Source organism: Anarrhichthys ocellatus, unplaced genomic scaffold (genome assembly GCF_004355925.1).
Source record: "Anarrhichthys ocellatus isolate YVR2014 unplaced genomic scaffold, GSC_Weel_1.0 scaffold12, whole genome shotgun sequence".
In the NCBI taxonomy this organism is placed as follows: domain Eukaryota; kingdom Metazoa; phylum Chordata; class Actinopteri; order Perciformes; family Anarhichadidae; genus Anarrhichthys; species Anarrhichthys ocellatus.
The window spans coordinates 6,794,667-6,820,358 of NW_022280042.1; the positions used below are offsets into that span (position 1 = coordinate 6,794,667).

The 25,692-nt window shown below is 46.7% G+C and overlaps 3 protein-coding genes across 5 annotated transcripts in view; all 3 read left to right on the forward strand.

Annotated features, from left to right (window-relative positions):
- Positions 1-6,127, forward strand: part of LOC116386077 (ras-related protein Rap-2a-like) — a 10,435-nt gene extending 4,308 nt beyond the window's left edge. Inside the window, exon 2 of the mRNA XM_031852054.1 lies at positions 4,866-6,127. Within this exon, the coding sequence (XP_031707914.1) occupies positions 4,866-5,103 (238 nt within the window). The 3' untranslated portion in view covers positions 5,104-6,127. The remainder of the gene's footprint in view (positions 1-4,865) is intronic.
- Positions 6,128-6,921: 794 nt separating this feature from the next.
- Positions 6,922-12,494, forward strand: mrpl39 (mitochondrial ribosomal protein L39). The gene is made up of 10 exons (XM_031852053.1): positions 6,922-7,060; positions 7,590-7,790; positions 7,973-8,112; positions 8,259-8,358; positions 8,589-8,656; positions 8,794-8,906; positions 9,003-9,068; positions 9,192-9,345; positions 10,299-10,346; positions 11,801-12,494. Exons 1-10 carry the CDS (start codon positions 7,024-7,026, stop codon positions 11,873-11,875), a joined length of 1,002 nt encoding a protein of 333 aa, XP_031707913.1. The 5' UTR covers positions 6,922-7,023; the 3' UTR covers positions 11,876-12,494.
- Positions 12,495-13,807: 1,313 nt separating this feature from the next.
- jam2a (junctional adhesion molecule 2a) lies at positions 13,808-24,439 on the forward strand. 3 transcript variants are annotated; one of them, XM_031852363.1, is made up of 10 exons: positions 13,808-14,347; positions 18,624-18,689; positions 18,877-18,987; positions 19,837-19,986; positions 20,076-20,263; positions 20,482-20,584; positions 21,070-21,177; positions 21,294-21,309; positions 23,180-23,213; positions 23,441-23,563. In XM_031852363.1, the coding sequence occupies exons 1-10, from the start codon at positions 14,299-14,301 to the stop codon at positions 23,477-23,479; spliced, it is 864 nt and encodes a 287-aa protein (XP_031708223.1). In that variant the 5' UTR covers positions 13,808-14,298; the 3' UTR covers positions 23,480-23,563. The 3 variants fall into 3 exon arrangements, with proteins under 3 accessions (XP_031708223.1, XP_031708224.1, XP_031708226.1); XM_031852364.1 differs by having other exon boundaries at positions 13,811-14,347; positions 21,297-21,309; XM_031852366.1 differs by lacking the exons at positions 21,070-21,177; positions 21,294-21,309 and having other exon boundaries at positions 13,867-14,347; positions 23,441-24,439.
- The last annotated feature ends 1,253 nt before the right edge of the window (positions 24,440-25,692 follow it).

The following is a 25,692-nucleotide window of genomic DNA, read 5'->3' on the forward strand; positions in this document are numbered from 1 at the left end:
GGGGGGGGGGGAATCATGGGAAAGATGTGGGATCCTGTATGTTTCTGCTGTGTGTTGCAGGTGTCGTGAGGCCTCCCGCGGTCCACATATCACCTTCATTGTGCTGACTCGTACATATGAGGCGGTGCAGTGAGAAGCAGGAAATCCACTTAGAGTAATAGTTCGACATTTTGGGAAATACACTGAATCGCTCTCGTGCCAAGAGTTAAATGAGAAGATCGATAACTCCCTCACGTCATGCACTGCATTTAATTGGAGCCATGCAGGGGCCAGTTAGCTTAGCTTAGCGTAAAGACTTTAAACAGGGGTGAACAGATTATGCTACCTGCAGCTGTAAAGCTCACTCATTTAACGTGTTTCATCTTTACAAAAACAACAATTTACCGTTTGACGAGGCGTTTTCCCGCTCCCATTTTAATGCTAAGCTAAGCTAACCAGCTGCTAGCTCCAGCTACACACAGTGTTTACCGTACAGTCATGAGTGGTGTCATTCCCATCAAATTTTCGGCAAGAAAGTGAACGCGTGAGTTTACCAAAATGTTCAAACTGCTCCTTCAACATGGTTAGCATTTGCTACCTAAAAGAAATACAAAATGTAGCATGTTAGCTCTGCACTGCAGCAACCCCCAAGTGGTTGCTTTTTTTTCATCCGGCACAAAGGCTGTTTAAGGAAATCTCTATTGGACGCTCTGCCATGATTAAATGATGTGCTTTTCATCACATATGTGTATAATTGATGCATATTCTCTGACACGCTTCGCCCTCCGCGGGCTAACTGAATAAAACCCTGCGTCCGCTGCGATCTGTGGAAACAACATCCTCACAATCTAATCATCTCCCCGCTGGCATGTGAAGCCTTATTGCAGCGTCGGAGGAGAAGGGCACGTTCAAAGCACTCGAGCGGCGCTTTCACGCTGCACTGATGCCGTGTCTAATAGCAGGAGGTGAGCATCGCGCGCCGCTGAGTGGGACCAAAAAACTACATGTCCCAGGGGGCACTTTGGTGTCGGTACAAAGCTACTTCCTGACCTCAGGGCTTTTAGTGTTTGCCATCAAGATGGAGAGCGTTGTTAAAGAGGCCGGCTTGGTTGAAAATGTGAGTTAAGGAAAGCCACCGGTGAAGTGCTCATTGTTGGTGTTATGTCACACTCAGGACTGACTTGTAGCCTTCTGGCAGCTCTCGCACATCTGTTGACACATCTGTGCATCGTTCCAATCCGACCTAATACACACTAAGTCTTCAAAGCGACGCGTCGACACGTCACAAGTGAATATATATCGATAGGTGTTCCTTTCCAAGGAGGTAAATATCACAATTAAAAGCAAAAATAGGCAGGATTCGTGCAGCAGATATTAGTTTTCTTATTTCCCAGCTTGCTAATTATCTTGTGACGCCTGAGGAAAGCAACCGGAGCTCTCTAGGTGGCTTTAAGAATCTGGAACATTAATAACATTAAAGTTACTTACTTATACCTCTTTATTTCGTACCTTGAATTGTTGTCTTCGTTTTAACTGCACAGAAAAGCGAGACTAATAAAAGTAATCAGGACTCCCATACTGCCTTTACTGCCTTTGCATCTGCTGTAAAGGAAATATCTGGAGGAGCTGAGCTGCGTCATTAAAGATGGAAATGAAGCCTCACCATAAAAAATAAAAAAAGACTCTAAAGACCCTCTCCATCTGCTGTGCAGGCCCTCTCTTTGTCTGTTTATCTCAGCAATGTCCGCGTTCCCTTTGCTTTCCTCTCCGACATCACCCGCGGAGGCCTCGTTTTCAATCCGTGACACCCTTTGGGGCAGTTCTGTGGTTCCTCTTGTCCGGTCCCTACAAACACAGATACAATGCGTGTGACCCGGCTGTCACACGGTGAAGCTGCTCCAGCTGCTAATGAACAGCAGATGCAGAGAGCAGAGAGGGCGGCTGCAGGGGCTTCGAGGGTTTCACGTTGGAGATGCCTGACTGTGTTTTTGTGTTGTTGTTGTTGTGTGTTTGCATGTGCTGAGGGTCTTGTGAAAACGGGTAAGTGAAGTCACTGGAGCTATTTAGCACAGCAGGTAGCCTTAATAAGGCTGGTGTACCCTCAGGCTAAGTGGAAAAAGTCCATTTGTGAGTTAGAAAGACTGATTGTCTGTGTGGGAGGTTTTATGTGTAAAAACACCCCGCAGAGGCAAACGTCTGTAACTTTTTGTTTTGTTTACTGTAAAGGCCACATGTATAGAGTCCACATCCATTAATGAGGATGCTTCTCACAAATGGAGCTCAGCACGTTCCTGTGTGAACGCCCTGCAGCACCTCTGAGTATCGTTCTGAAAAAGTGTTTTTTTCGGACGGTGTTGTAGAAATCAATACAGATTTTAACAATGCACGGCTGCCAAGTCTTGTGCTGGACCAGGAACAAGTTAGCAATGTTTGTAATTTCCTTCTTTATATTCACACAGTATGGAGAGTAAAAGCACTTCTAGCAGAACATAGATGATGGCGACCGCACCGATAACCATGAGGACGCTCTTTATTGTGATTATTGGTTAACAGTAAAACAGGGTAAAGAAAAGTGATGTTGTACAGATAGCATCATTTAATTGAGGAGTCAATGTAAGTATCATTTATTGAAGAAAACTAACAGTAATTCACAAGAAATGTAGTGTTTTTATTATATTATGAACATAATGGTTTTTGGCCACTTGGGGGCAGCAGAACCAGCGGAAAACACCAAATTGACATTAACTTGAGATGGTGAATGTGTTAGTTAAACAGTTTCCTATTCGCTCATCTGGCAAACGTGATCTATAATAATACGTCACATTTTATATAAAACCTAATCTGAAAAGTATTAAAGTAGCTCGTCCGAAAGGTGACAGTTTGAAAAATGTACAAAAAAAAACAAAACAAAGTGAAAATATAAGTCATAACGCCATCGTTAGCTTGTAGCATCGTTAGCTTGGAGCTATAGTGTCGATAGTTCTCATATTGAGCACTCTAGCTAGCTAAACTCCACTCTTTAACCCCAAACACTGAGCGACACAATCTTCAATCATGCATGATATCAGCCTATAAATCTCCACGGGGCAACTTTTGTTCGTGCTGCGTTGAGCGGTTTGAGTTTCCTCCTCATCTGGCGAGGAGGGAGCGGTGGGTTTTGATGCCGCAACAAACAACCTCGGTCCCACCCGGCCCCCCCCCCCGCACCCCACCCTGGAGAAGCTGGCTCTCCCTGTGTCTTTGTAGTTATATATAGAGTTTCTCCTGCGAGGCTGTCAGATTGCATTTGTCTGCGTGGTGCGCTCCTTGTTCGCACTTCACACCCTCTAGACTCCGGCTCTCCACACACACACACACACACACACACCGGGCCGTGCGAGATGCCTTGTCCTGCTGAGGTCAGCTGCTGTGTGTGTGTGTGTGTGTGTGTGTGTGTGTGATGGCTGTGAGGGGAAAATGTCAAGCTGCCGGGAAGTCTTTGACATTTGAAAATTGTCTTACTTGTCGACCAATTAGGAAGTCTCTGCCATTATCGGTAATCATTTTCCCATTTGCACCTTTTTTTTGGGAGGGAGGCGTCTACTCTCCTGTGATTTCCTCTGAGAGGTCAGGGGTCATGTCGAGCCAGTCGGGGGGCCTCGCCGTCTGGCTCGAGGACCCTTCAGCAGGGTGCTCAAGTGTCCTCCACCTCTCTCTCTCTCTCTCTCTCTCTCTCTCTCTCCCCCGCTGAGCGGCGTGGCAGCCGGCCACCAATTTGTAGATAAGAGCTCATTTCTCAATAGCACCAGCGGATCAATGCGCCGGGCTCGGGATGCACTTAGGAATGACTGATGGTCGAGGCTATTAGGTGGTCTGCGCCATTACCTGCAGCGAGAATATATGCCCTCTGTAATTGACATGCCGTAGTTATTTAATCAGAGAAAACATGAAGGGCGCCTTCGCTGAAGTGAAGTATCTAGTACCTGAAGAAAGTCACTGTCTTTGTGCTGGAAACAACACCAACTGTTGTTTCCAATACCTCAAAACCTCCTCGACACCAATTCTATCTGTCTGTAGACTCTCGGCATGGTATTTTACTCTCCATGCACACACGATGACACGCTGTTTGAGATGAACAGACGCACCGGAGCCGAAGCTAGATATTAAGTACAAAATAGTTATTTCTGAGCTACGAGGCCAATGTTCAACGTCCCCATCCCCCATGTGAGAGCAGCACATTAGCTTTATTCAATTATTCAATAACCTCTACCATTACTCCCCCCCATCCTGGTTTTGATGTTGTATTGATGGATGGAGGAGGACTGGGATCATCTGCCGCACGCTGGGGGAAGAAAGCTTTTGATCCGTTAAGACGCGCTTAGTGCACGATGGGAACGACGCAAAGTGGAGGGCTAACGATTCCAAACAAGAACTGGAAGCCATTAAACGTACAGCTTGCGTGCCGCGCCGCCACATATATAATGTATCCAGGAATAAATAGAGCGTCACAGCAGTTGTTTTTTTTCTTCTTCCTGATGACAGTTTTCCAACGGGACCGCCCGCTGATATTAAGACACCCGGGGAGTGATGGAGCCCTCCTGGGGAGCTGGAACTGAATGTGGCTGTGTTTATTCCTCTCCCCTTGCTCCATTGTGCATTGTTCAAACCCCTTATTGTTTCAGCATCTAACAAATACAGTATGTAGGCCAACAACACACACACACACACACACACACACACACACACAGTTTAGTCTGTTTCTTTCCCTCTCGCATTTTCCCTTAGGCAGCAGGAAGTTCCTGTAGTCTCCGTCTGTAACAAAACGCACACCCAGCGGGGGGTGGGAAGCAGGCAGCAACTTCCAGACGAGCGCTCCTCTGATTAATACTTTCTCTCTGAATTTCCAGGTACCAGCAGGTGCCCGTGGTGCTGGTGGGTAATAAGGTGGACCTGGAGGAGGAGAGGGAAGTGTCCCCGAGCGAGGGCCAGGCGCTGGCCGAGGATTGGGGCTGCCCCTTCATGGAGACGTCGGCCAAGAGCAAGACCATGGTGGACGAGCTCTTCGCCGAGATCGTGAGGCAGATGGACTTCTGCCCTCTGCCGGACCGGAGAGAGGCCTGCTGCCCCGCCTGCAGCGTGCAGTAGCAGCCTGCTGGAGAGGGGGTGACGGATGGGAGGACGGTCGGCAATTAGAATGCAAATGAATTCATGTTAGATAGATTGAAGATGGAGGGATTTAAAGGGAAAATCCACTCTTTCTGAAACTGTTCAAGCAGTTAAGGCCTGTGCATTCTGGGAAATGTAGGAAATCCCTAACCGATGCAGAAGTAGACAAAGAGGGTTTAGGGGGGAAATAAAGTTCAACGTACATCATTCTTCGGACACAGGGTGGATTTTTCCCTTGAAAGGAAAAAAAGGACAACACTTGACCTCCCACTTTCGTCACCGTCCTCCGGGATAACAGGAGCAAATGTTCAGGGTTTCCCAAAACGCAGCACGGTGCCAAAACCATCTCAAAAGCCATCGACAAAGAGGATCATAGTGCTAAACGCTTTTCGGGAAGCCAGCCATAGTTCCAAGCAGGGATGGCAGTTTGCTCCGCGGTTTCATCGGTCCTCTACTCTTCTGCTTGTGTTTTTCTCTTTTTTTTTGCACTTTTGGGAATTTTTTGTTTTGGACAGTGCAAGGCCGGTCACCAAGTATCTGAACGGATGTCAAGCAACACCACTGTGATGGAGTCGTACTGGAAGTTCAATTTCCACAGCAGGCCCGCCTAAATACGAATGAATGACTAGATGAGAGAATGTTTAAAACAAAAAACAAAAAAAGGGAACCGCACCTTTGGGGTAATTCATTCAGGAGATCCCAAACGTTGACATGCTGTGGATGATGTGTGCATGAAGTTGTACCGTCACACCGACATTGAGTACAATCAACTTCACCCAAAGAGACAGTATCAACCAATCAACTGGTGAAAACAATGAACCGGACACTTGTCTTTACACCTTACAGATCATACAAAATGCCTTGTTACATTGTATGGTGTCAGTGTATAGTTCTTTTATCTTAAAGTCACATCTGATATGTTAGTGGTTCAATGTGAGAAACACTTATTTTCAACAAAAAAATAAATCTTTATGCACAAATGTGTCCTGCGTATTTATTGTTGAATGATGAATGATTTTGTGCGATCGTAAAGGTAAAGAAACCTTTCTTTAAATTGTAAAAGCAGCTCCTCCCGAGTGCCAAATACAACTTTAGAGTTCTCCCTTTTTTTACTTTAACCTCCTGAGGTCATTTGATTGGCGCTCATTGTGAAGCTAGCCTTTCAAGCTTTGCTATTAAGCTGTAATCTGGCTCCACCTCGGCCTGCGTCGAGATGATTTATGATGTTTCGGTCCTGCGGCTGCGTTCCCTGGCCGGGCGTCTCGCTGCTCCAGCTGCTGCCATTAGTGCCAACACTTACTGCTGATTCTGGTCCTGAAAAATCCAACGAGCATTTGTCAAATTCTGAATGCCATTAGAGTCCATTAGAGGATGAAGTTGGGGACATGTGAGACATCAGAGCCAAGATCATAACTTTGGATTGCATCCAATCAGCGTAAGAGCAACAGTCTTTCAATACTTAGGCTACAGAGACTGAGGTAATTCAGAAATGAATTGTCGAGGGACGCCATTAATATCAAAACTTTTGTACAAGTGCCTAAAGAAATATCAAATAAGTATTATACAGAGATGTATTATGTTCTTAGGGTCTGTTGATGAAAATGGTGCTGATGGAGGTTTTATTTTTCTCTCTCTAGCTACAGAATACAAAAAAAGTATTGCAGGGTTTCCTTTACATAAGCCTGATTGAAATGTCGACCAACAGCGACACCTGCTGCTGTAAACTGGAACTGCACGTGGTCCTGGAAAGCTCACACGGACCTTTCCAGTCACTGACTCCAGTTCCTACCCGGACCGAAATGTTCGCTGCACACGGAACATGCATGGCGTCCTTCAAACAGAGGCGCAAGTGACAAACATTTATCAATTTGTATTGTGGATATATAAATATTCTTCACAATGGTGACCAGGACCGCGTGTCAAGCTCTCCAGCGCCGTGAGTAATGTCGACTGGTAGCATTAGCATGTGGGCTAGCTAGGTGGAAATTATAGTTTGCAACTTCATATAATATATAATTAATTTCAGTTAGCAAGCTGCTTGTTTTCGCATTACGTACAAATTAGCGTTACATTATTGTTCAACTCTGAAATACATTTTAAATATTCTAAATATGAGGGTATAATAAGCTAATGATTTCTACTCGTAATGTCGTGTAAGACGTAGTTTATGATTGACAGTATTGTTTTAATTGTGCAAATGCCATTATGCTGACATGAATTATACATTTAAACCAAATGCATATCCTGACTTTTATCTAATATGCTCCAAAAACACTCAAGCCTACACTTCCCATAATGCAACTCAACACAGTTTGTTTGGTTCCTTCTTAGCAACACAGACTTCTTGTTCAAAAATTGTAGTTTTGAGTCCAGATAACCCTGATGACATTGCTGACACCAATAATAAAGTAGTTTCATGACATAAGAGCAGAAGTTAGAAAAAGATGGCGTATCACCCCCACCAGGCTTTGCAACTGCCGCAGCGTGTGTTCCGGCCGCCGAGATCCGCTGCCTGCGCTCTGCCGTCTTCTCCAGAGAGCAGGCCAGGCAGAGAGCGCTGTACCCTCGCGTGGAGAAGATAGAGGTGTCCGTGCAGGGCCCGGGGCTGGATGGCACGATGCTCGTCATGAACAAAGGGATGTCCACTCCGATGAGCTGTGCCAGACGTGAGTGTGGATGCGTGATGAACCTCTGTGGGGAGGCAGGAAACAAGTTTATGAATTAAACCGCAGCCATTTTTGTATACAGCATAATCCACAATCTGTGGAAAACTAGACGTACTGCTACATGTTTCTCCATGGATATATATTTGTTTCGCCCTCTGATGAACTCCTGTGTTTCCTCTCAGACCTGACGGAGCACCACGTGACCAACTCGGCTCTGGCCCTGGTGGACGGGGAGCCGTGGTCTCTCCACCAGCCCCTCACCCAGTCCTGCTCCCTCACTCTGCTCACATTTAAAGACAGTGATCCCACACTGGTCAACCAGGTACTAAACAACAACAAAAAGTATTTAATATGATTTCAGATTGTTCTGGATGTTTTAGGAATGAGCCGGTTCTAATTCTCAGTCCTGTTTGTGTGTAGAGATCCACTGCTAATATGAGTTTGACATCCAGCGTTGTTTCCCCTCAGGCCTATTGGCGTTCCTGCGCTGCCTTGCTCGGCCAGGTGCTGGAGACCGCGTTCAAAGACAACTTTACTGTGGAGCTGCTCAGCACACCAGAGGTGGCAGGTACAGGAGCTTCTCTTTATACACCAGTGACCTGTAGAACGAGCCAAAAACACATCTGCCAGTAACTGTTATTAGATAGAATTTAAAGTCAGTGCAGTAACTTTGCCTGTTCGTGTGGGCTTATTAAACGTAGTTCCTCACCGGTCATTTTCTTCGTTATTGAAACGTACACATTAGACTGAGAGGTGGTGTGGTGCTAATTTGTGTCCATGTCATTTGTTTCCATGCAGTCACTTCAGGTGCTTTCTGCTGCGACGTGGTGCTCGACCCTGAGCTGGACAAATGGACTCCCTCCGAGGTGTGTGTGTGTGTGTGGAGGAATGATTCTTTTATTTGTTGCTTCATGCCTTGGATTACAGAACTCTTGTATCCATAACTGCACCTGATCCTTTGTGCAATGTGTCTGTAAACCATCATGGCTGGTTTTCTCTCCAGGAGTCCTTCCGGTCTCTGACCAGAGAGGCCCAGCACCTCATCCACCAGGACCTGGTCTGGGAGCCTCTGGAGGTGGCGCCCTCTGTGGCGCTGGAGGTCTTCTCACAGAGCAGGTAGACTGGCTTCTTACTGAGCAGCAGTACTTTGTGCCACTGCTAATGTTTTTGTACCTTTTCCTCCCTTCATGCCTCTGTCGTTCTGTCTTCCAGGTGTAAACTGGAAGAGGTGGAACAGAAGGCGGCACAAAACCCCAAAGGCACAGTGACGCTCCACAGGTGAGTCTTCATGCCCACATTTTGGTTTAATCAGTCGGTTACATGTCGCATTGTGCATGTCTAAAGGAGGCCGTGTACTTTATGCATCGCCCGCAGTTCTTTACCGTTTTAATTTTTCTGTAGATGTGATGACCATGTGCTGCTGAGTGCGGGCCCCCTGGTGGCCAGGACAGGCCTGTGCTCCCAGTACGAGGTGACGGCCCTCCACATCCTGGAGCAGGGGCCCCGGGGCCTCCACCGCCGAGCACAAGGCCTCTCCCTGCCTCTGCAGCTGCAGGTGGGGAAGTGTGTGAAAGATGGGGACAAAATGGCACGCAAAGGCAGACATTTTGTGTATTATTTCATCTTTGTACTCGACTAATTTGTAGAAACCTTGATGCTGCATTCTAGTCTGACCGTACCAGTACACATACCTGCAAACTTGTTGCTTTTGAATCAAAATATGTCATCCACGTGAATCGTGTAGGTCCGTAGAGTTATTTTGGGGGGCCAGCGTTTCTCAGATTGGAGTGAGACGAGGAGAAAGGGTGATGTCGTGATCTTCACAATAAAACATCTTTGACGTGACGTGTCAAGTCTTGTCCAATCAGCGTTAAGATGTCTACACCGTCTTCATTAAGGTTTAAGTTCCGTTATGTTCCGTTACAGTTCAGACTTGCTGGGTTACGGTTATAACGCCCCTCTTGATACTCTTGATAAACTACTTTAGCCAGAGTAGATTATCATTTTCATTTAAATAATGGAACTGGATTGAATGCATATTAATTGCAAATAGAAGATAGGCCACAATTCTAACAGCTGTACAGTAACAGTAGAAGTTAATATGAAGCCATACAGTAACAGGGTTCAATGAAAACGAATCACTTTATTTGTACAGACGATGGTTCTCGCTACTCTCGCTGTCTGTGTTGTTATTTGACTAAAACTTATGAAAATAAGACCTCGTCTCGATGGATTTTGTCTAAATAAAGGTTCATAATAATAATAGAGCTGAAATACTGATTAATAACTGAATAATAAATTAGTTTTTTGCTTAAAGTAATTGTCTTATCACTTTATTTTCTTCTCAGAGTACTCCAGAATGCTACATTTTAAAGATCATATTTAAAATAGAATTCTCCCGGGGAGCCCCACGGGGTTTCGGGTGTCACCACCTTCACCTCTTCTGAGTTTGCAGGTATGTTTTATGTCTCCACGTGCCTGCCAGTCACGTTGTCTTCCTCCCTGCAGTCCCACCACACAGTCTGGAGGAAGCTGAGGCAGCGAGCAGAGAAACTGGTAAGAAGAACAAATCTCTTCTGTTTTTACCTCACACACAGACTTCAAAGCTGAAGCGCTGCGGCCAACTCTTGAGACAGCGATCTGGTCTAGATGATGGAAACGCGTCCAAGTTACTGCTCGCTCCACATTATTGTTATTACTGGCTGCAGCCATCATGTCAGATCTCACAAAGTAGCCAGAGGTGAGGAGTTAACGGGGTTATTTTTACTGCTTCTGCATTTATATTTTGGCAAAAAACAGAGCGAGGAGAGGCAGGAAAAAGCAGGTCTCATTCTCCTCATGAAGGACATGAAAGACACAGACACTAACTGGAGATCAAAGGAAGAAGTATTTATAAATCTCTGCAGGTTCAAGGCTCTGATCGTAGACGTGGTACATCGTGACACCGTCTGTCTGAGCGTCACCGAGTGAGACTAAAGAGAAGCTTCAAATTCAAACTAGGCTACGAGTTAATTTTGGATGGACTCATCTCGGCGAAGTGTGTTTTGCTGCAGCCTTTCTGGCATTCTCTCTGCATCACTGATTGCGTAATGAAAATAAAAAACGATGTGCTCATTAATAGACACACTTGATTTGGCAACTGATGACACGCTGTGCTCTGTGGCCTACATTGTATTTTCACATTGTGGAATTAAACAGCGCTTTTTTAACGACAAAAGTTAGACGTGAGAGTTGGATATTTTACACTTTTAAGACGGGGCTGAACGATTTTGAACTGCAGTTATTTTGACTGATCTTGCGATAGGATTCTTGCACCCTTCTTGGAGTAATTCACAAGATGAACTTCATTTGGAACATCACATTTGGAACATCACATTCCCAAAAATGTTCGTGTCTGTATAGTCAGTATTTCATTGGTACGGCAAATATACCGAATATTTACACTTTATGTAGCCGGCTGTAATCGTATTCAGGCGTAACACTGAGCAAGGCCGTGTTATCAGACCGTTAACCAGATTATGTAAACCGGTGAAACAAAGTTAGCCCCTCTGCTTGATTTAAATGCGTTTCCCCTGGATGGTTAGATCCACGTGGACAGAATAACAGAAACCCCTTACCATCCAGTCGTTTGCAGTACCCCTACAACCCTATTTTAACAGACATATTAATAAACCGTCGCACTTTTTAATGCTGCGGCGTTGTAATCCGCTACATGTGAATTTAAAGTGTTATTTTGTGCACCCTCTGTATGTGCTGATGAGGGTTATAAAAGCAGCGAGGCGTGGGCGGAGCGTTTTCTGAGCCGTCTGCAGGCGGCAGGGAAGCGTGTCCCCCGTCTGCCTCCAGCTGGCGCTCCAAACACGGCCGCCCACGCGACAAACGGAGGCCTCCACACCCCTCTGACATCTCTGTAGAAATGGTTCCACTCTAGCAAACCCTCACCGGGTCTAGAGAGGGGACGTCCTCGTTATAAGGATGATAATTAACACGTGTGGCTTTATTTTGCACAGGTTGAGGTGCCGAGACTTGAAGAAGTGGCTCCTCCCTCTCCTCCTGACTCCACTCCACCAGCGAGCAGCCAGTAGCGATCTCTGTGTCGCCTTCCCCTCACACAGTACCACTTTCACATGTACCCGATTGTGTTATTTGTTCAATAAATGTGTAAAAAATACGTGACAAATCACTTCCACGTTTGTCATTCTTATGGAAATCGCCGCACATCGAGGGAACTCCTTTTCCTTGACCCCGTTGTCGAAGGAATCTTGCGTCGTGCGTGTTGAACAACAGATGTTGACGCTCCCAGAGGGGGAGGAGCTGCAGTTTGTAACTGTTCAGATGATTGTAGGAGCGAAGAGGGAAGAAGCGAAAATGGAAACGCGTGTGTGTCAGCAGTTTGCTTAACAACAACAGCGGAGTGAATGCGTGCGCGTCTGTTGGCTGAAGGTCAGGCAGCCGTGCAGCTGTTGAGCGTGTTGCTCATCGAACAGGTGGCTCTCAATCCTCAGAGTTCAGAGTCAAGTGTGTGGAAGTGTGAGCCGGGAGGGACCATCTCTTCAGACGAGCCATATTAATGGCCTCTGTAAAGAATTAGTCAATTATTTATTAAAGGAATAATTCAACATGTTGGGTTATGCACTTACTTGCGGCAAGAAAGTAAACGAGCTCATTTCCCCCAAACTATTCCTTCAACCCCTTTTTATACTGTGTGTGTGTGTGTGTGTGTGTGAGATAGTACAGGTGGCGACAGACAGCTGGTAGTGTTTAAAGACAATTGACCAGCTCCCCCAGATTTCCTCACCCCTCTCTCTTCCCCCTCCTCCCCCAGTTGGACTACAGATCACTGTTTGACATCCGAGCCGCCGCCTCTGCGTGCGTCTTTGGACAAGCGAGAGAGGGATCACAATAAAACCCCATCATGTGCACATTATCCGAGGAGTGTTGAGTAACGGAGGGAACTTTTATTTTGTTTTTCCCTGCGTTTAAGGAGACTCATGGAGGAATGAGCAAAGCCTCGGGCCAGAAAACGTAACCGATGTGCAGCTGTTGCCTCCCCCCCCCACCCCAACACACTGACAACGTGCGAGACACACCCAAGGACATCTGCCTCGGACTTGGAGCACACACCGCCAGCGCCGATTGAGACATTTGAGTCGGTGCCCTGAATTCTAATTTTTACGATGTGCGTTGCTCGGACGTGATTACAGTTGAATAGCTACTAAGAACACTCTGGATCATATGAATTGATGCGTTTCTGTTATTCTCTTCTTCTTTTGCTGAAGAGCTCACGAGGTCAACAGTGGAGTCTTCCCAGTGGTTCCCTCATTTACTGTCTTGAAGGACAGACTGAAAGCAGTGGAAGTGTTTGTCAGGTATCAGTCTGAACACTTGTGTAGTCAATAGTCACTGGGGGGGGGTCATTGACCTGCAGGACTAGGACATCTACCAGCCCTCACAACTCAACATTACCCAGAATGAATAGAAATATCCCTCCAGGCTTCTCTAATGGTACAATTGTGATAATTGATAAAGAAATGCTTTATCCAGAGAACGATCGGCACTGAATACGTGTCTGTTGTTGCTCCCTTCATCTCGTATGTCTTTCATTATCTTTGGGCTGCACTTCTCAAATTCTTGCTTTGAGCGCAGCATCTCGATCCAAAGCTTAACCCTTTAGTTTGTCGTCTTTCTGCTCTACAAAACCGAAGTAGTCTGAATCTCATATTTGATAACGGCAGGATGTTGTTGTTGTATAATTCCACTTTAATCTAATATTTAGAGGACTGTTACAGAAGGCAAGTGGTCTGTTTCTGGTCCATATATAAAATATATCTTATAAAATCAGTTTTTACAACCTGGCAACCTGAAATTGTTTTATTTTGTAACTGTACCAAGACTTACAGAAAAATAAGCTATATTAAATTGTATTGTATTATTATATTATAGAACCCTTTTGGGTCAAACTGGGTCCCACTCGGGCTAAGGTATGACGCGTGCCACACCTTGGTGCCAAACCCAGTGACTCCCGTTATTTGGCAGTGCAGTGCGCGTCTTGGACGCGGCGCTGCGCTCTCGGCGCTCCGCCGCTCTGCTCGTCTGAAAGCACACCCCCGCCCTCCCTCCATCGCCACCTCAGCCAAGCGCCGAAGCCGCTCCACAGGAGAGAGAGAGAGATAAAGAGAGGACGTCCACCCGCGTCTTTCATAGTAACCGAGGCACGTCGTTCCCTGCCAGACTTCTCAGCCAGGGGCACCGGGGTTTTCGGACCGATCAGTCCCGAAAGGTGCGTCCCCGCTCATCCGCTCGCCTCCCAGCAGCTCCGCCGCCGCCGCTCCGCGCCAGTCCGATCCGATCCGATCCGATCGCTTCCCCCTGGAGAAGAGTTCCATCCCTGGAAGCTGGATGAATTATTGGAGAGTTGTGAACAAGTGCGAGAAGAAAGCCGAGGCTCGGGATCTGCCTCCTCGCTCCGTCCAGGGAAGCCTCGACTCAGCCAGAGTTGTGGACGATAATGGAGGGGACGTCCCTGTATCTCCCTGTTGTTATTTTACTGATGCAATGTAAGTGACAAATGGAAACTATTCAATAGTCTATATTTGCGTTTCACCACTTCTCTCTGAGAGACAGCTAGGACTGAGATAAGTTAAGCGCTTTCTAATTATTTATTTTATTCTAACTGGTTGTCCTGGGAAATATACTTTGGGCACAAAGTGTATCATTTAATTAAGTGCACTGGACTTAAAATGTTGTTTTAACAAGAGACTATTTCAAATTACACTTTTTTAAAATAATTAATTCATTTTCATTGAAATTTTAGTGTGCAAATGTTAAAGGTAAATATGCAAAACATAAAGAGATATTTCATTTCATTTATTTATTTTAGACATTTTTCTTTGGTGTTATTCCGTAGTTGCACGGTTTAGTTAAAGCCCTGCTGTGAGAGTGGGCCTTGGCGACTATGCAGCCAAGTTGGCCCTAAAGTTGTATTCGGCGGTGGTGGCAGGTGGGTCCCCACACCCGCCCGTTTTTGGCAGCGAAGGTGGCGGAATCCGTGCATGAGGTCAGCGGTTGGTTCACCACCAGAAACTTTCAAACTGTTTCTGGTCGTGACGAAGTGTGTTGTTCATAGCAGGGATGTGAGGAGGCGTGAACACGAGGAAAGACACCTTTCCCCAGTGTTAGAATAGAAAGCAGTGGAAGTGTCTTTAGGACTCTTGGGGAGCAGCAGCAGTGTGAGATGGATGTGATGAGACAGTGAGAGTGATGCAGATTTTACTCCGTGTTGTCCACATTTCCCCACCTGTCAGGTCACAAGTTCACCGAGGTGTGTGTGTGTGTCCAGTCCAGCTGTGGACAGCCTGACAGAAATCACTCATTATCTGGCGCAGGGATAGGTGTGAACAGTTTGAACAGAGCAGCTTCAAATCTGCCTCCTCTCTACTGACAGCCTGTGGAGTGTATTTGGAAAAAGAAATCCAGGAGGAAGTGTTTTGGGTGGGTCTCTGTGGCGAGAGACCCAACATCCCCCACCTCGACCTCACACTCCCACGTCGTGTCTGCCTGAGACAGCTGTTGCTCACAGGGTTACAGTCATACAGAGAGGCTTTGTTCAAATGGAGAACACACACACACACACACACACACACACAGTCCTCCCTGTTTTTCTCCCCCACAGCCTTGACCCGTGCGTGTGCCGTCCACATGCCCGTTATCTATAACACTCAGCCAGACAGGATACGTCTCCTGGATCGCCCTCTTTTTCCTCTTTGGTTTGTCCTGTTAATTTGAATAAGTGCCTTAATTATGACTGCGCCATGCTTTTGACCTCAACACAGTCCCGGCAACGCCCCCCCCCCCACCCCCCCCAGTCTCTGTAACACTCCGTACGGACCGCGTAATGAGAGTACGGCTGCGTGCCAAGGAGCGAAGCGTGCCATCTTTCTATGGCCGTCCCACTGTGAGTTTGAGCTGTCGCAGTGTTTGCTTGATGTGTTTTTGTCTGTGTTGACGCCTTTGTCTGGATGTTTCTGTGCTTCAGAGCCACAACAGGCCCGTCGCTGGAGCATTTGAATTCCCTCAGTGGATATATATCTGATGCCATGTTGGAGGACCACCGGGGACCCTCTGCTGCTCCAGAGAGCATTTAGAAAGTCGACAATAAGCAATTATCCACTGAGCCAATTTATGTTGACATACATTTAGCTTTCGCTAGCTACTCGGGTGGCCAAAAACTGCTTGGCTCAGCAGCGGCTCGAGTCCGGTACGCCTTGTTTGCTGGACTCACTCTTGATGGGCGACCTCAGAATCTCGGGCCGACTTCAGGTGCCATGTGATGGTCCAAATCTGACTGGAGCGCTGCTAGCCGGAGCTGGTTCCAGGCCCAAATCGGTGTGCACAACCCGACACCTCACCAAATTTGGCTCGCAGTTTCATCCATCGCAGCCAACTGTGCCGACACTCTGATGAGGATATTGGACCAATACTGACTCAGACAGCTGCATCGGGTATAAGTGACAATCATCCGATCTATTCAGCTCCACCAAAGCCCAGATTATCGGTATTGGGACTGTTTGGCAATACAGCCCCAAAAACCCCTCTGAGCTACATGTGTGCAGCAACCCAGAAGAGACATCCAGCACTCAGTGGGTCAACTTGTGCACGCTCGCACACACTCGTCTCCAAACCCGAATCACATCTTCTTGACGATTTCTCGGACAGTATCCGTTTTGTTTTTTTAAATTTAGCAAGGCGACACCACGTTAACATTACCCACCATGCAGCTGTGAAACGATCCGAGCGGGCCATGTGTTCGTTGTCCGCCTCGACGCCTTCGCAGTTAATTGAGGCCATTGAAGCCGACAGTGTTCGTAGTCGTGGAGCACAGTGGAGCGCACGGACACGGGGGGGGTGGTAGTGTGGGGTGGGGGGGGCAGTGGGACCTCACACGCAGAGCCTCTTTGCTCATTTTTCGACGCGTGTGCTTTCGTGTCAGTCAGTGCGGGCGGTGAAGTTGTCAGCCTCACTACATTTCCTTTTTCTCAAAGAGGCGCCCTTCAAGGTGGCAGCAGGGCCGGTCTCACACTGCATGACAAGAGCATCTCCCATTCACAGTCCCTCTGTCACGGAGGATCTCCCTCGCCTTCAATCCCACTCTCTCTTTTATTCATGCTTCTGCAGGTCTCTGGACCCTGCCCCCCTGATCCACCAGCCTCAACCCGCCTCACTCTCCTTCGCTCCACTTCATTTGTATTCTATTAGTAGGGCCGCTCATCTCTCCTTCGACGTTCGTCCCCGTCCCCTTTTTTTAATCTCATTGTATCGCCCTCCGTCGTCTTGGTCATCCTTTAGTGAGACAACGCTCCTCAGAGGGTGTCGAGGTACCGGAGCCAAGGCCGGGATGATAATCCTGTTACACTGCCGCAAGTCAACGCATGGCAAAAAAGCGAGGGGGAAAGAGGGGAGCGTCTGCAGGGAGAGTGTGCTGTTTTAATTCACTTAGCTGAAAGTAAGTGAGGCTGGTGTAAATTGAGCCAACTTCAGGAAAGAAGCTTTATGCTGCATTTGGCAGATGGCATTATTATTGTATAGGCTGTTGTTTATTTAAAGGCTAATTTAAAAATAGCCATAAATAAGAGAGAGACCTTTGGGTGGGCTCACAAGCGCCAGTTTGAATAGTCGTCCTACACGGCCTGTTCTCTTCCACGCTTCCTGCTTTTATCTCGGATCGCCCTCCGTTCTTCCGTGTGACCCCTCCCTTCACAGGAAGACAGGCTTCTGCTCCGCATAGTAACCCCGTAACAATGGGACCTGCACAGGAAGCAACTGACACACAGGAAACTGGTCACATTCATTTCAGACGACGTGTTTTTAAGTTTACATTTGGGAGATTTTAATCTGCTGTTTGCAGAAACAATGGCAGGAAAAGTACGTGTGTGTGTGTGTGTGTGTGTGTGTTTTGTTAAAAGGTATAAAGCTTGTGAAGGGGAAATCTTCGTTAAACTAAATTAAAAGTTTTTAAGAGGTTTTTCGCAGTTAGGACCCTTGAGGCCCATTTAACATTTATTATGTACTTTGAAAGATGCATGGCCTTCAGTCAAAACGTCTTTTCCCCCTTTTACTGAAGTCTCAGTCTTCTGGGAGACGTTCTAGGCTTTAGTGCAGCAGCAGAGAGTGTTTACTGCTCTCGCCGGTTGCATGTTTCCGACTTGTTTTTCCCCTCCAGCTGATCTTCACCCAGGTTGAACCTGTATTTAACAACAGGATGACCAGGGAGTAATCCACCCCGTAAACCAATCGGAGCACAGGAAGGGGCAGCTCTTGCTCCCTCTTCCTCTTCCTGTTTGGACACTGGGTATCGGTGACACACAGACAGGCAGGGGGAACAAACATGGACAGTGTGCCGCCGGCCTCTTAGCTAATACCCGCCCCACACACCCCCCCCCCCCCCCCCCCCCCCCTTCAAAATCCCCCCCCCCCCCCCCCCCCCCCACGCCGTTCATCAGGTTAATCTGGACAAGCCTCTGGTGAGATGCCTGACCTTGTCCTAACCTGCGCGTTGGTAAACACACGGCGGGCCGCTCCTTAAAGCGGAGGAGGGAATAATCCTGCCTGTACCTCGGAGCTCACGGAGAAAGACGATGGCTGCCTCAGACAGTCGACCAAAGGCAGCCATTAAGCATTCTCCTCCTGCAGTTGGCGGGCAATGTGAAGCACTCTACCCAATTCACCTTGCCCCCATGGATGACGAGCGATATTGCCTTCCGAAGTGCTCTGACCCCTCTTTTTCTTTTATCTCTCCCTCCCTCCCTCCCCTCTTCTTCTCCTCCCGACCTCCAGGTTCCCCCTCCGTTCCCGTCACCGTGTCGACCGACAAACACAGGGTGGAGGTGCACGAGTTCTCAGGTGAGGCGGAGAAAGCGGCCTCGTCACTTTCTTTTTTTACCCTCAAGAGAGTTTACTGCTTTATCAGATTCTCTCTGACAGAATAAACCACCAGGCTAAAAATAGAGCAAGCAGTTAAAAACACCACTGATTGAAGGCTCCGCTACTCTGCCATAAATATCTCATCGGTTCCCCCTTTTCTTTGCAGACGCGGTGCTGTCCTGCACGTTCCGCACGGAGAAAGACCAGAACCCGCGCATCGAGTGGAAGAAGAAGGGGAAAGATGTGTCTTTCGTGTACTTTGATGGACACTTCAGAGGTGAGAAAAGCAGCCTTTGTTCTTCATCCCCCCGAGCGACAAAGAGGACATTTGTTGTAATCGGCTTGCGGCATACTTGGATACTGTGAGATGGGAACAATGAACTCTAAGAGATATTGAAGCACAGTCCATGTGTCGATGCTGTCGAGGCATACGACGCCCGTCTGGTGTCCTTGATCCCTCTCCTTTGTGGTTTAGGATGTGGATTTAATGGGTCAAAGAAATAATAAATCATACATCAGCTTCCACCAAGTCAGTCTCTTTTATAGACAGCGCATGTTAGCGTGACGATTTTCTCAAATATGTCAAGCCGCCTCTTCCCTGGCAGCTCTACGTCACAGCAGAAGTTCATGAAAATTCATGCCACTGAAACCTCCTCTTCCACCCACTGGCTGATGATCCCATTAGGGGGCCGTTACGTGATGTAAATGTACCCTGAAGCTTCCAAGTTCTACTAATTACAGAGTAAACTGGGGCTTTAATGCTCCCTGAGGTCTGGGGTCCGTGGTACAGGTGCTTTGAGGTTCGTAACCAGTTCAGAGTAACTTCTTACCTTAATGTCCCAACCTGTGCTGCTCCCAGCACAGATACATCTGCGCTCCCCGCAGCTGCTTCTCAGTAAAAGACAACCACTTCTCTTTGCATGGGAGGCTTTCACTGTGAAGCAGCTGTTGAGTTTACATCACACAAAAATAATTCTCTTTTTGTAGCCAGTTCAATGTGATTATATACTGGTCTGAACCTTGCTTTGTTGGGATCTGAATGTCGTGTCTCATACTGAGGTGGCAGTATCGTAGCAGGCAAGACGTTTCCTCCGGGATCTTCCTGACCTCCTGTCCTTTCTCTCAGGTCCCTTTGAGGACCGCGCGACGATCGACGGGGCCACCGTCACGCTGAAAGGGGTGACCCAGGAGGACGCCGGGGAGTACCGCTGTGAGATCAGCGCTCCTCTGGACACCGTGAACCTGGGCGAGACCAACGTCACGCTCAAAGTCCTGGGTACGACGGAAAGAGAAACTGAGCTCAGACGTGTGGGAGATTTGTTTGCTTTGCTTATGTTTCTGTAATTCTTTCCCCGTCCCGTCCAGTGCCCCCACACACCCCGTCCTGCGAAATCCCCAGTGGGGCAGTGACAGGCTCAGTGGTGCAGCTGCGCTGTAGGGACCAGCAGAGCATCCCGCCCGCTACATACTCCTGGTTCAAGGACAACCTGCCGTTCTACCAGCCACGCCACGCCAACGCCACTTATCTGATCAACTCCCACACAGGACTACTGGTGAGTGTGTGTGTGTGCAGATAAGGGAGCGTGTGTAAATAGTTTACACTGTCTCCTTGCAGTATCACGTCCTACTGAAGGAAGCGAGTAAATGATTCTGTTGGTTTGATAGTAGGTGGCTTTTCTGAGTCTTGCTCAAGGACACTTCAGCAGAACAGGTCCTTCGATGTAAAGCGAACAGCAGCTGAAGCCTTTTCTTCTTCTTCCCTCTTCTGCAGGAGTTTAAAGCTGTAGCTAAAGAGGACACCGGTCGATACAGCTGCCTGGCTTCGAACGGAGTGGGACCGCCCAAGATGTGCGAGGGCAAGCACATGACGATAGGTGTGTGTGTGTGTGTGTGTGTGCGCGTGTGTGTGTGTGTTTCCACACATCCTCCTGCCTCTTCCACACACCTTTCAGCACTGGAGAGCATCAGGGATGCAGTGGAGAGGAAAGGCCGACTTTTTCACCCTGCTTCTAAAATCTGAAACACCCTTACAGAGCAACTTAGAATTTGAAGAGGCTACTGTGTCTATTTAGGGACAAATGACACGGTCGAATGTATTCTTCCTGCTTATGAATTATATAATCTACTCTAGATTAGGGCAAGCAACCATTTCACGCGCTTAATAAATTATAGGCAGTGTTGTTGGAGGACAGGAAAAGGCATTAGACGGTGTTACTTTAAAATACGTCCTTCCTGTTTATGTTAGGAGTTCATACATTCCCCATCTTCTGTGACTTACTGCGTCAATAAAACAAAAAGGAGAGAGCTGCGTATGGAAAAGAGACCGTAACTCAAGCTTTGCTCCCCCTCTCGCCTCCAGAGGACGTCAACGTCTCGGCCGTGGTGGCGGCGGTGTTGGTGGTCTGCCTCGTGGTCACGGTCTGCGGATGCGGGGGATACCTCTTGCACCGCAACGGCTTCTTCAGCCGTGAGTTTGTCTCTTTGGTTCAGCTGTTTGGGTCCAGCGACCGCTCGTGTCTTGCTTGCATCAGAACTCTGACACTCCCTCTGTTTCCTCCTACATGCTTGTCACTCATCCATCAGCAGGACACAGAGGAAGGTAAGAGCTCTGTGATTGCATTAACATTGATGTGAACGAACACAGGCTAATACCCTACCACACTTCAGATTGCAGGAGGAGGAGGAGGAGGAGGAGGAGGGGGAGGCTTGTTGTTGCACTTAGACTGTGCGTCTGTGTGCTGAGTCAGGACTGTCTAGAGTGACAGCTGTGTGTGTGTGTGTGTGTGTGTGTGTGTTTGAGCCACAGCAGTGCCTGTGTTCCTACTCACCCGGTGATTGGTGCCAACAGATGTAAAAAAACAAAACACTCCAAACTTTTTTTTTTTTTAATTGATTGTGACCTGTGGCCTAATTCGCCGGACTCCGTGTTATTTGATTACACGGAGTAATCGCGGAGCTCCGCTTGATGCTTGATGCGAAAGCTCTTTTGTCTCGGTTAAAGTCTGATGCTTATCCCACTGAGCTAACTGGAGCTGTCACTGTCAACGTCCTATTTATAGAAGCGGCTTCTTCACAAAGACTCGGAGGCAATGTGACACGATATCTGATGCACCAATAGTACGCACAAAGTTAACAAAGTGGGGACGCAGAGCCACCATTTACAGCCGCCTTCTAGGGAACAAATGGTTAGATTCATGTTATATCATAATAAATATACCTCCTTACATATCTCTTCATGGAAACGGCAGAAGTAAAAATAGATCAGTGTACATTTAAATACGCTGTATGTATATCAAATGTCAAAAACACATACCCAGTTACAATAAGTGGGTTTAATGTCTCGCTCACTTCCACAGCTGTAACACAAACAGTAGACCAGCGTCTCGTAGTATTCACACAGTGTGTACAAGGGTGTTGGATTGCTGCATGTGATTGGCTCACCACTTGACCCGCTCACCACTTGACCCGCTCACCCGATTGGCTGCATGTCAGTGTAGCCGCGGTCGTGTAGATCACTTCCGTATCCTAAATGTGTGTATTCAGGGTCGTTGGGTTTGTGTTTGCTGCATGTTGTGACGGGAAACTTTACAGGCAACGAGTAGCAACTAGAAACTAGATATTAGCTCACAATAAACCCCCAATATACACATTTTCAATACAGAACTGATCTGCACAAATCAAAAATTCCGACCGCATGGTGTGCAGTGTCACTCCGAAATGCCCCCCTCCCCTCTTGTTAACCCTTTTTAAAGCCAACACGCTGACCCCCACAGGTCATTTTGGATCTCCCAGTGTCACGGTGCAGCCCACATCAGCAGCCAAACCCTGCACAGAACCGAGGACACGTGAGTGTGACCCGCAGGCCCACAGATGGTCGTCATTTTACAATATCCCAACGCTGTGAATTCAGTAATGTTCATTTTCAAAATGAAGTTTGAGATGTTGTAAAACACGTTGCCAGTGTATTGTGTACGTCAAGATCAAACGAATGCAGTCCAGCACAAACACCAGAAGCGTCTCTCTGTGTAATGCACAACACAACCCGCATCCCACAGAATGACCATCAAGTTGATGCAACACATTGCTAAAGCAGTTTCAACAAAGAAAACAAAAACCCACTATAACCTTCACGTAAGTCAGATTTATTCCCCGGGCTGTTTGCGTCGGACTGCATTACGTTTAGCGAGGTGTCCCCAATAAACCGGCGACTGAGTGCGTATCGCCCGTTAATCAAACTGCCCGGTCACGTGCTGAGCTGGGAATATCCCCCCCCCTCTTCGTATAATCCTGCTCGGCGGCTGAGAGTTCAGAGTCGGACCCAGTGGGAGGTTTGCCGTGTACTGTATGATGTGCATTATTTATGCAGGGCAAGATATGACTCAGAATACAGCTGTCCGCCTCCAGTGCCTTCTCTTCTCCGTGACTGTGTCAAACTGTCCGATGTGCTTACCCGTGTCTTTGTCTTTCAGGTCCAATGTCAACTACGTCCCTCCGCCCCAAGAAGTAAGTCCTTTTTTTTCTTCCTTTCCCCTCTTCCTCCCTCCCCCCTTCCTCTCTCTCCCTCTCATATTAAGCCCTGAGTGGGGACCATGAGCAAAGCGCTGACTTAAGCACGAGCTGTTCATACTTACCTAATGAATGTTGCTGTGTTCATGATTGAAACCACACCGCCGTCACCTCCAGAGCCATAATTCTGATACTTCTGTTGTTGTTGTCGTCGTGTCCCTCAGCCCCAGGACTTCAAACACACCCAGTCCTTCATGCTCTGAGCAGCCGGCCTTCCCTCCGAGAACACATCAGCCTCGTGACAAAGGTGCCAAACATCAGGATTCTCTGATTTCTGTTCTGGACTCTGAATGAGCTCTTGATCTTCCAACACAATCTTCTCCCTCTATCACCCCTCTCGGGCGGCAAGAAAAGCCGCGCAAGGCTTCTTCTCTTGCTCTCTTGCTCTGCGCTGTGTGGCTTCGCCTCAGTCACTGATGTTTTCTGCTCTTTTTGGGATGAAGTGCGTTCTCACGGTGTTCTGCTCCCCCCTGGTGGTCAGATGTTGAAAATCCAATCGCTCTTTTCTGAATGATCCGGTGACTAGTGGAGCTTTCTCCAGACTCTGTTTCTTCCCTCTGCAGGCCACTCGTTTTCACTCCCTTTGTTTGTTTTTTTTTACCAAAGACTGACCATTAAATTAAAGGGATTTAGTGACTTTGAATCATCACAAGGGAATTGTGCTTTAAGCCATAGAGAAAGCATTAATACCACTCAAACATTTACCTCAACACCTGCCAATGTTCTGTGGCCCCTGGGACCCCCAGTGTTAGAGGAGATCCGTATGATCTTAGTGACAACATAAAACCATGGATGTATTATATAATACATCCATGCATGAAACCAGACAAAGCCAGTCCAGGAAAACAGGAAGCCACTCCAGCCAATTCTATTGAGACCAACCCCATTCCACCCTAATGTGCCTGCATGGTCTTTTTATATATACACACACACACACACACATATATATAAATATAGATATATACCTTGTGCCTTTTTAATTTGTCATATTTATCTATGGATCACACTTTTTTGTAAAGAACTTGCCTTACTTTTCTCTGTCTTTATATTGTTGTGCCACTGTTTCTCAATGTTTATGGAACTGGAGTGTCTGTGTGTGAATGGGTTGTTCAGAGTTTTATTTGAATGGTGTATATGGAATAAAATGTTTTTCTATTCAAAAACAGGCTGGCTGTTATTATTGTGATCACAATAACAGTGATGGAAAGTAAAGTGCGTTTACTCAAGTGCTGCACTTAGAGATCAGTTTGACGGACTTTTACTTCACTCCACTATTATGATACGATAACTTTTTCTATTACCGTGCAGATTCAGATTAATGATACAATATCCAGTCAACAGAATCTATTTCTATAGAAAATAGTAAAACCACAGTTCAGAAATAGTGAGGTGAAACTCTTGCATTCAAAATCTAAAGTAAAAATACATTATTAGCACCAAGATTTACTTAAAGTACCAAAAGTACTCATTATACAGAATATTATTATATTATTATATATTATAGCATGTCGAAGAATTGATAAAATAGCATGTCTAAAAAAAAGAAATGAAAAAACTGAAAAAAATCATAATACATGCATGTCTAAAAAACTCTGGAGGAGTCTTCGGGTTTGTATCAATTCTCCACTCTCCTGTGTTAATGCTGACTCTATAACTATACATTGTGTAGAGGTGTATTATCGTTGAATGGTTTCTATCTACAGTCAGCTGTGTTGCATGTCAAGTGCTTTTATTTCTCACACTTTTTAGATGTGTGGCCTCAATGGCGTCTGGGGAGAAGTTATAAAAGACATCTCTGAGCTGAAGCTCTGAGGTAGGATTGTTTCTTCATTACCTGTGATTTACAATTCACTAGAATATCATCTTTGATCTGCAGAATATCTGAAGCTGAGATTACAGCCAATTAAAGGAGCTCAATTTCTTCTTTGTTTTTTTTAGACTAGACACGAGGTGGTGGTGACGGAGCAGCAGACTTGATGGAGACGAGGTCTTCAAGGTGAGGAGAGCCGGACCCGTCTGTAAAAAGCTGGAAACTGCAGCAGTCAAATGGCATGATGCTTTTATTTGAATTATTGATTGTCTGTGATTTGTTTGCTCTGCGTCTGTGTGCTCTTTTAGAGGAGCAGCTGGAGAACCTCAGGGAGGCTCATCAGAGATCCAAGACAGAGGAAGCTGGACCAGCTCAAGGTAAGGGAACACCTGTCAATCAAAATGCTGCTGTTTTAGTAAGTACGGTAAAAATTGGATTACAGTATGTTAAAAAAAAAAAAAAAGTCATAAAACAGTCATAGCATGTCGAAAAATTCATAAAACATGTCATAAAAAAACATTAAGTCATAGTATAGTATGTCATAAAAATATAGTATACATGCAATACAAATATTAAAATATCGTTCAAAATATCCTAGAAATGTAT